The following is a 10,683-nucleotide window of genomic DNA, read 5'->3' as shown; positions in this document are numbered from 1 at the left end:
GGGCCGCTCTTCAAGAAGAGTGGGATGCCATGTCTCAGCAGACAATAAGGCTACGTCTACACGACGACATTTTGTTGCACAACAATTTTTATAATGGCAGTCTATGGTGTCGCACTGCAACATGCTGCGAGTGCGACGCAACAGTAGCAGAAAATCCATTTGACAATAAAAATTGTCGCGCGACATTAGTGCAACAAAATGTTGCGCTACAAATGTTGCAGTGTAGTTGTGCCCTATCTGTCGCGCGACTTATTGTCGTCGTGTAGACGTAGCCTTAGGCGACTTGTGAACAGCAGGAGACGTCGTTGTCAAGCTGGAATTGATGCTCAAGGACACAGGACAAGTTCCTGAGACGCTGACATTTTGTGGCGGTGTACCCAGCACCGGTGTCAATAAATGGCTTAAGATGAGGACGTCACCATCGCTGCTTCTACTTAAATGCCCGACTTTCATGATACGATATCACTGGAGCTGCAACTTTTTATAATTTCCATAAATTTCACCCAAAAGCCAAATATCCCTAACTGTTTGTGAGTAGTGTGTCCATCTAGAATTGTGACTTGAATAACAATCGGACCACATTTTACTAGGAATCAATGCAGAAATCCAGGTCATTCCAAAGGGTTTACGTATACCTGCTGCACATACAATATATCCAATAGCATGCCCAGACTATCCCAGCGGGGTCCACGCCCCATTCATGGACACAGACACCAGAGCTTTCTGTAATATTTGCTTTAATGTAGGTTGCACAGATATACATGAGGATCTCAATACTGATGGATCAGCCCTACAGGAAAGCACCACTGCAGGATTGGGGGGTGCTCCTGCAATAATCGGGTGGCGGTCACGCATACAAAGTTATACTTTCATCCTGTAATATATTTGATAGAAAATCCTGTTCTATTCTAAATGGTGACTGATCAGAAAGAAGCAGCATCGTGTATATCCCTGCAGGTCCCCTCCGCGTCCCAGCTTCCCCGATTGTCAATGTGTCTGAGGATGGGGGGCAGGGAGACGCAGGCGCTGAGGGGGCAAAGAGGAAACCCACAGCGCACGAGCAGCTCTCCAACCAGAAGCTACAAGAGAAACCTACCCAAGATCACCAAGGCAGAAGCAGGTAGCCAAGCGCTGCCCAAACCGTACCGAGCGGGGCGGCCCTTCCTCTGCTGCACCCACACTCCTCCAAACCACCACTAGGGACCCCACAGGAGGTCAAAGAGAGACTAACCAGAGTATTGATACAATGTTGCCAGAAAATTGATACTAACTTGGTCGATATGGAAACAATGTTAGCAATGCTCCAGACTGCACAATCTATATTAGGAGACGCCCCTGAGGTGGGGGGAGGGGAACCTCCAGGGCTTGAGTCCTATGAGAAGCAGCGAGACGCCCAAAATAAAGGGAAAGAAAAGCTAAGGTTAATAAATATGGCACCGGCCTGATATAGAGCCATGTGGGAGTGCGCGATTCCTATATAAGTGAGTGATCGCCCCCGCGCTGCTCTAGATAAATAGGGGGCTGGCGGGAATTCGGCTAAAATCCAGTTTCGGGGCAGTCCAAACTGTTCTAGGGAATGTGGTTATAACGCAGTGCCCGCTCCTGGTACGAGGACTGGTCAGAGCGGGTGGTGCAGCGCAGACGCCATCATTATGTTCTCTCACACAACCGCACACAAATCTATCACGCAGGCGGCTGGCACAACCCTCCTGTACTGGGATCCAGTGGGCAGAGATGCCAAACCTGTCAGGCATTCAGCTTGCTGTTCAAAGTCCAATGGCACACCAAAGAAAGAAAGCGGCAGAGCCTCCACACCCCGGTGACTGGCACCACCCCGACACAAGGGGGCGCAGTATTGGATTGCTTCCTAGAACGGCAGCAGCTCAGAAAAGCCGGGCCTTCTTCTTCAGATCGTTCCGCTTCCAAAGAGGCAACTTGTCAAATTCCTGTATCGTCATTTTAAAAAGGTCTTGAAAGACTTCAGGTGCCAAGTGGCGCTGCGGACAGGGGGGACATTATTAGTCACATGATCTAGCTACAGGCGCAAATATATGACAGGCCTCCCCCTCCTCCTCCTCCTCCTGGTTCTATGGGAGAATAGTGATTATTTATTCAATACAATGTTGTGCTTTTATCATCTCCTCCTTCTGATGGACCTCAGGTGGATCTCTTCTCACTGAGGCGCTCAGTGAGAAGAGCGCCACCTGAGGTCCATCAGAAGGAGGAGGGGAGAACTGCGGTGCCTCAGTGAGAAGAGAGCCACCTGAGGTCCATCAGAAGGAGGAGGGGAGAACTGCGGTGCCTCAGTGAGAAGAGAGCCACCTGAGGTCCATCAGAAGGAGGAGGGGAGAACTGCGGTGCCTCAGTGAGAAGAGAGCCACCTGAGGTCCATCAGAAGGAGGAGGGGAGAACTGCGGTGCCTCAGTGAGAAGAGAGCCACCTGAGGTCCATCAGAAGGAGGAGGGGAGAACTGCGGTGCCTCAGTGAGAAGAGAGCCACCTGAGGTCCATCAGAAGGAGGAGGGGAGAACTGCGGTGCCTCAGTGAGAAGAGAGCCACCTGAGGTCCATCAGAAGGAGGAGGGGAGAACTGCGGTGCCTCAGTGAGAAGAGAGCCACCTGAGGTCCATCAGAAGGAGGAGGGGAGAACTGCGGTGCCTCAGTGAGAAGAGAGCCACCTGAGGTCCATCAGAAGGAGGAGGGGAGAACTGCGGTGCCTCAGTGAGAAGAGAGCCACCTGAGGTCCATCAGAAGGAGGAGGGGAGAACTGCGGTGCCTCAGTGAGAAGAGAGCCACCTGAGGTCCATCAGAAGGAGGAGGGGAGAACTGCGGTGCCTCAGTGAGAAGAGAGCCACCTGAGGTCCATCAGAAGGAGGAGGGGAGAACTGCGGTGCCTCAGTGAGAAGAGCGCCACCTGAGGTCCATCAGAAGGAGGAGGGGAGAACTGCGGTGCCTCAGTGAGAAGAGAGCCACCTGAGGTCCATCAGAAGGAGGAGGGGAGAACTGCGGTGCCTCAGTGAGAAGAGAGCCACCTGAGGTCCATCAGAAGGAGGAGGGGAGAACTGCGGTGCCTCAGTGAGAAGAGAGCCACCTGAGGTCCATCAGAAGGAGGAGGGGAGAACTGCGGTGCCTCAGTGAGAAGAGAGCCACCTGAGGTCCATCAGAAGGAGGAGGGGAGAACTGCGGTGCCTCAGTGAGAAGAGAGCCACCTGAGGTCCATCAGAAGGAGGAGGGGAGAACTGCGGTGCCTCAGTGAGAAGAGAGCCACCTGAGGTCCATCAGAAGGAGGAGGGGAGAACTGCGGTGCCTCAGTGAGAAGAGAGCCACCTGAGGTCCATCAGAAGGAGGAGGGGAGAACTGCGGTGCCTCAGTGAGAAGAGAGCCACCTGAGGTCCATCAGAAGGAGGAGGGGAGAACTGCGGTGCCTCAGTGAGAAGAGAGCCACCTGAGGTCCATCAGAAGGAGGAGGGGAGAACTGCGGTGCCTCAGTGAGAAGAGAGCCACCTGAGGTCCATCAGAAGGAGGAGGGGAGAACTGCGGTGCCTCAGTGAGAAGAGAGCCACCTGAGGTCCATCAGAAGGAGGAGGGGAGAACTGCGGTGCCTCAGTGAGAAGAGAGCCACCTGAGGTCCATCAGAAGGAGGAGGGGAGAACTGCGGTGCCTCAGTGAGAAGAGAGCCACCTGAGGTCCATCAGAAGGAGGAGGGGAGAACTGCGGTGCCTCAGTGAGAAGAGAGCCACCTGAGGTCCATCAGAAGGAGGAGGGGAGAACTGCGGTGCCTCAGTGAGAAGAGAGCCACCTGAGGTCCATCAGAAGGAGGAGGGGAGAACTGCGGTGCCTCAGTGAGAAGAGATCCACCTGAGGTCCATCAGAAGGAGGAGGGGAGAACTGCGGTGCCTCAGTGAGAAGAGATCCACCTGAGGTCCATCAGAAGGAGGAGGGGAGAACTGCGGTGCCTCAGTGAGAAGAGAGCCACCTGAGGTCCATCAGAAGGAGGAGGGGAGAACTGCGGTGCCTCAGTGAGAAGAGATCCACCTGAGGTCCATCAGAAGGAGGAGGGGAGAACTGCGGTGCCTCAGTGAGAAGAGAGCCACCTGAGGTCCATCAGAAGGAGGAGGGGAGAACTGCTGTGCCTCAGTGAGAAGAGATCCACCTGAGGTCCATCAGAAGGAGGAGGGGAGAACTGCGGTGCCTCAGTGAGAAGAGAGCCACCTGAGGTCCATCAGAAGGAGGAGGGGAGAACTGCAGTGCCTCAGTGAGAAGAGATCCACCTAAAGTCCATCAGAAGGAGGAGGGGAGAACTGCGGTGCCTCAGTGAGAAGAGATCCACCTAAAGTCCATCAGAAGGAGGAGGGGAGAACTGCGGTGCCTCAGTGAGAAGAGAGCCACGTGAGGTCCATCAGAAGGAGGAGGGGAGAACTGCGGTGCCTCAGTGAGAAGAGAGCCACCTGAGGTCCATCAGAAGGAGGAGGGGAGAACTGCGGTGCCTCAGTGAGAAGAGAGCCACCTGAGGTCCATCAGAAGGAGGAGGGGAGAACTGCGGTGCCTCAGTGAGAAGAGATCCACCTGAGGTCCATCAGAAGGAGGAGGGGAGAACTGCGGTGCCTCAGTGAGAAGAGATCCACCTGAGGTCCATCAGAAGGAGGAGATGATATAAGCACAACATTTTATTAAATAATCATTAGTCTCCTATAGACCCCAGGAGGAGGAAGAAGAGGAAGAAGAGGAAGAAGAGGAAGAAGAGGAAGAAGAGGAGGAGGAGGCCTGTCATATATTTGCACAATTTTATTTTCTACACATTGGAAGTGGGGGATTCAGTGGATAGGCGCACCCTTCAACTGCCATAGCTTCTAATTGAGACCCTCCCTATTGAATATATTAGCCTATATGATATCGCTAGTGTAATATCTAAACACCTGAAGACCCCCCCCCCCCACACACACACAGAATGGACCTCGACTGCACAGACCTGTCCCATAATTCTCAGTACAGGTGGCAGATCTCCTAAAAGGTAAGTGGGCATCACCAGGACACCAGTGCCCAGCAGCCCGGCCGTTTATAGCCACTGATCAGATGAAATGGTTTAAAAGGGGTGTAATACTGTACTAATGAGGCATATTACCTGCTATAATAAGGGCCTTGTGTGTCTATAAATGTGCTGTATGACACTATTATCTGGGGACTGTGTGGCATTACATATGTGGGCACTGTATGGGATCATTTATCTGGGCACTGTATGGCATTATTCATCTGGGCACTGTATGGCATTATTCATCTGGGCACTGTATGGCATTATTCATCTGGGCACTGTATGGCATTATTCATCTGGGCACTGTATGGCATTATTTATCTGGGCACTGTATGGCATTATTCATCTGGGCACTGTATGGCATTATTTATCTGGGCACTGTATGGCATTATTCATCTGGGCACTGTATGGCATTATTCATCTGGGCACTGTATGGCATTATTCATCTGGGCACTGTATGGCATTATTCATCTGGGCACTGTATGGCATTATGTAACCGGGCAGTGTGCAGTATTATTTATCTGAGCACTATATGGCATTATCTATCTGGATGCTGTGGCATTACTCATTCAGACACTGTATGGGATTATTACTTGACAATGTATGGTGGTATTTTTCTGGGCACTAAATGCAATTTTTTTTACCTGGGCACTGTATGTCATTATTTCTTGGGGCACTGTGTTGGATTATTTATCTGGACTCTGTTTGAGATTATCTGGGCATTGTGTGGCAATATTTATTTGAGCACTGTATGGGGTTGTCTGGGCAGTCTTTTGGATTATCTAGGCAATCTATGGGTTTATTTATCTGGGCACTGTGTAGGATAATTTATCTGGGTACTTTGTGGCAGAGCATTGTAATAATATGTTTTGGACTTGGTATGGCACTATTTGTCTGGGCACAGCATGTCATGATATAAGTGCTCTGTATAGCTGTAGTATACCTGATATGTTGTAGGATGCTTTGGGCACGGTTACACTTTGTGGTATTATCTAATTACTCACTATTTATCTGGACACTACATAGAACTATCTGGGTAATGGACTTATAATGTGTATACTTTTTTCTAAAGTAAATTATACAATATATAATTAAACTCTTGGAACTCCCCCCCCCCCCCCCTTCTTTTGCCTCCCCGGCTTTTGCTGTCCATCCTTGATCCTTTCCAGATTCCCCAATAGTGACTCTTAGACGCAAGAGCTAGGGCCCTACGCAGAATTATCTTTCGCGGGTCCAGGAAAGCTGGTGAACCCCTCCTCTGTGATAGATGTATTGGGGGCTGCAAGGGTCACTCAGCTTTCCTGGAAACAGATACAACTAAGATAGACTGACAGAAGGGAAAGTTCTCAAGGACATGGTGGTGGTTTCATGGAATGTATACTACGCGTAAAATGTGGTCTGGTCAGGAAAGTGGAGCAGAGGATTTGGGGTCACACCCCAGGATGTCTGTCTCCTCCTGAACACACGCTGTTATAATTGAGCAATATTGGGCAACCGAGCTGCATATTACTAGAGCGCGGTTTCAGAATGACCCAATGATGATGATTTCCAGATGGCGGAGATCATCCTACGACTGCAATTTCCTCCTTTCCTGGAAGATGCCCCCAATGCAGTCCAATATGGCCGCCAAGTTCTCAACAATCATCTGGAATCATGTCATCTACTTGTTTGACCAAAGCTGACCATTGCCAAGGTCAGACATGCAATGCTTCTCTATGGTCACGTTCTGGTCCTGGCCCTCAGGGTCGTCCATTACCTCCAGTCTAGTCTTGTCCATGTCTCTCAGCATCTTGTTGCGTCCTCGGTTCGTTGTCATCAGCATCTCGTATGGATAAATCTAGGATGAACCAAGCAGAAGGGTAAGTGCGAGATGTACGGATGGAGGGAAAGACCACCTGTGCCAACGAGTATCAAAGACCAAGATCTGGGGTGCAGTGTTACTCACAACCTCCAGAGGGCGGTATAAGTGAATGCCAATCGTGGCAAGTCTCCATTAGACTACACAACGTGGGCAGGTGTGACTATAGGTTTGTTACGTTCTGCTGGGTGACCCCCAAAGTGAACATTTTAGAACCAAACCCTACCTGCCCCTATAGCAAAGCCCACATTGTCCATTACCCAAAGAACTCAAGCAAAGAGAATGATCCTCCACCAAGAAGTTGTGCCCCCCAGCATGGACCCCACATTTGGCAGCGCCGTTACATGCACACTTGCCTTAGGCTCCAACATGTTAGGCATTGACACTCCCCTATCCATTCTCATGACGGGAACATGGCCATCTGGTAGTGACTATGTGGAAAAACATTTAGAGAAGCACTAGTTACACAGAAAGCAGGGAGGGAACACTAGATCCAGGAGACGTTACACATGCAGCGGACAGGACACAAGGGCGTTAGGCGGCAGCGAGAAGTATTACAGGGCCCAGAGAACACCTTCTAGTATGGGGCCCATTTTGAAGCATTTTCTTCCATTGCTCTTCACACTGCCACATAGTAGTGAAGGTGGAGAACTGCATCTAGTCATTGACAGTCCGCACCTTTGTTTTATTATTTGAACAACAGTCCGGGCGCTGCTGACGCTAATTGGTGCAAACAGTAACGCTGAAATGTTCCCGAATCTGTCCTCATGACTGTAGAGAACCGGACCAGTGCACAGGACAAGGCAAGGTGAAGAGCAACATCTCACTGCAGGGGTTAATAACACGCTAATGCTGTGCTAATGCTATATACCATGGGGCAGGGAGACCGGACTCCTGCACTGCAGTGTAATATACCATGGACTCCTGCACTGCAGTGTAATATACCATGGACTCCTGCACTGCAGTGTAATATACCATGGACTCCTGCACTGCAGTGTAATATACCATGGACTCCTGCACTGCAGTGTAATATACCATGGACTCCTGCACTGCAGTGTAATATACCATGGACTCCTGCACTGCAGTGTAATATACCATGGACTCCTGCAGTGTAATATACCATGGACTCCTGCAGTGTAATATACCATGGACTCCTGCAGTGTAATATACCATGGACTCCTGCACTGCAGTGTAATATACCATGGACTCCTGCACTGCAGTGTAATATACCATGGACTCCTGCACTGCAGTGTAATATACCATGGACTCCTGCAGTGTAATATACCATGGACTCCTGCACTGCAGTGTAATATACCATGGACTCCTGCAGTGTAATATACCATGGACTCCTGCACTGCAGTGTAATATACCATGGGGCAGGGAGACCGGACTCCTGCACTGCAGTGTAATATACCATGGACTCCTGCACTGCAGTGTAATATACCATGGACTCCTGCACTGCAGTGTAATATACCATGGACTCCTGCACTGCAGTGTAATATACCATGGACTCCTGCACTGCAGTGTAATATACCATGGACTACTGCACTGCAGTGTAATATACCATGGACTCCTGCACTGCAGTGTAATATACCATAGACTCCTGCACTGCAGTGTAATATACCATGGGGCAGGGAGACCGGACTCCTGCACTGCAGTGTAATATACCATGGACTCCTGCACTGCAGTGTAATATACCATGGACTCCTGCACTGCAGTGTAATATACCATGGACTCCTGCACTGCAGTGTAATATACCATGGACTCCTGCACTGCAGTGTAATATACCATGGACTCCTGCACTGCAGTGTAATATACCATGGACTCCTGCACTGCAGTGTAATATACCATGGACTCCTGCACTGCAGTGTAATATACCATGGACTACTGCACTGCAGTGTAATATACCATGGACTCCTGCACTGCAGTGTAATATACCATGGGGCAGGGAGACTGGACTCCTGCACTGCAGTGTAATATACCATGGACTCCTGCACTGCAGTGTAATATACCATGGACTCCTGCACTGCAGTGTTATATACCATGGACTCCTGCACTGCAGTGTAATATACTATGGGGCAGGGAGAGACCGGACTCCTGCACTGCAGTGTAATATACCATGGACTCCTGCACTGCAGTGTAATATACCATGGACTCCTGCACTGCAGTGTAATATACCATGGGCATCCATCACCGAAGAGGTTATAGCGATATGTGTATCCATCAGCACACAGTAACATCCTGTGAAAACAACTGTACACACAATACTCCAACAAACACACACAATACTCCAACACACACACACACACAATACTCCAACACACACACACACACACACACAATACTCCAACACACACACACAATACTCCAACACACCAGCACAATGGTAACACTATAATAAAATCATAAAAGAGAGAACACAGAATCCATGGGCTTCTAACTGCACACATGTGGCTGACAATACCACCTCCTACCACAGGGGGAGTGTGGAGTGTATAAAGACTTACAGCAGAGTCCACCAGGGACACCTACCTGATAATCTGCAAGGAAAGAAAACACAGGGCAGAGGTTAGTCTAGGGCGAGGGATCACAGATTGCAATACATCTGCCATCAGACTCTGATAGGAGATGGAGCCGCTCACCTCGCACTCCACCACTGATGTCTCCATAACTGTCGTACTGGGCAAAATCCGTGGACACCGGCTGCAAGGGAAAATAAAACTGTCACTGGAAGCGGTGGCTGCACAGATCTCATAGGGCCCCATAACATAGCTTAGTATTGGCCCCACTGTACGTGTGTCAATCACCCCCCAGCGCAACGCCCCAGATTTCTGACAAATTTATGTTTTTTTTAATCAATGGAAAAAATTTAATTAAACAAATTCTCATTTAAAAAAAAGTTGTGTTTGGCCTCACTAACTTTATCTGACTTTTATGTAGCAAAAAGTAGAACAGGTGCTTCAAATACCGTATATGACGCTCATTCTGAGCCCCTTTCTATTACAAAGCTGTCTGCCTGCAGCCACCACTAGGGGGAGCTCTGAATAGGAATTATTGCAACTAACATGGAAGCTGTAGTTCTCTCTGCATTGAGCTCCCCGTGGTGGCGGCTGTGTGAAAATGCAATGTTTTCACATGGGGAAGAGAGGAGCAAGTTCCGTGTGTGGGGCCCCCCTCCCCTGGGCCCCGTAGCAGCTGCCTGGTCTGCCTCTATTGCAGGTATGCCACTGCCCGGAAGGATGAGTACCCTCGTCCAAGCCGGACCAGCAGATATTTAGGAGTACTGGATGTTCAGTCTAAATGTAGCTTTACAAGATATGGCTACAAGAATTTAAAGGGATGCTCCACGTGGATGGCCTGACTCCACCCGATACCCGAGAGGACGCCTGTATACAAATCCAGCCGTAAATGGATCCTTCTTCCTTTGGTGGAATTTCCCTTTAAATGAATGAGCGGTGGCAGTGCGAGGGACACGCCCCCCCTCCCCCCAGAGATGACATTTCCAGGTCTCCCCATGAGAAGAATCAGTGAATTCTGTGAATATTTCATCATCGTTAGGATACAACACGAGCGCTAATTAGAGGCTTGGAACTAGGAAAACAGTGGGAGGGGAATTTGGTGTCGCCGCGCCCCCTGCTGGCCAAAAAGGAAACTGTAAGAGAGTCCCATGTCTGCTTAACCATGCTCTGATCCCCTGTAGATCGTAAGCTCTTGTGTTTGATTCAGCCATACCCGATGGAGGCCATTCCTTCCGTACCCCGGGAGTGAGGACGTCTTGGAGGCATCAGAGCGAAGAGC

General features: G+C 49.9%; 1 protein-coding gene and 1 long non-coding RNA gene across 25 annotated transcripts in view; both read right to left on the bottom strand.

Annotated features, from left to right (window-relative positions):
- Window positions 1-720: 720 nt before the first annotated feature.
- The window catches only part of ABLIM1 (actin binding LIM protein 1), a 269,963-nt gene continuing 260,000 nt past the window's right edge, over window positions 721-10,683 (bottom strand). For 23 of the 24 annotated variants that reach the window (XM_040435177.1, XM_040435185.1, XM_040435170.1 and 20 more), the window contains 6 exons: window positions 10,618-10,682; window positions 9,528-9,588; window positions 9,418-9,425; window positions 7,242-7,316; window positions 6,784-6,864; window positions 721-1,997 (listed from right to left, as the gene is read on the bottom strand). In XM_040435177.1, coding sequence (XP_040291111.1) covers window positions 1,884-1,997; window positions 6,784-6,864; window positions 7,242-7,316; window positions 9,418-9,425; window positions 9,528-9,588; window positions 10,618-10,682 — 404 coding nt within the window. In that variant the 3' untranslated portion in view covers window positions 721-1,883. The remainder of the gene's footprint in view (window positions 1,998-6,783; window positions 6,865-7,241; window positions 7,317-9,417; window positions 9,426-9,527; window positions 9,589-10,617; window position 10,683) is intronic. The other variant, XM_040435176.1, reaches the window with a different exon arrangement.
- LOC121003381 lies at window positions 8,484-9,408 on the bottom strand. Its single transcript, XR_005779471.1, has 3 exons — window positions 8,928-9,408; window positions 8,794-8,873; window positions 8,484-8,559 (listed from the first exon to the last, which is right to left on the bottom strand). It is a non-coding gene; the product is annotated as an uncharacterized LOC121003381 (long non-coding RNA).

Source organism: Bufo bufo, chromosome 6 (genome assembly GCF_905171765.1).
Source record: "Bufo bufo chromosome 6, aBufBuf1.1, whole genome shotgun sequence".
Classification (NCBI taxonomy): Eukaryota; Metazoa; Chordata; class Amphibia; order Anura; family Bufonidae; genus Bufo; species Bufo bufo.
Note: the sequence above shows the minus strand (reverse complement) of the source record. Positions and strands in the feature narration are given on the sequence as shown.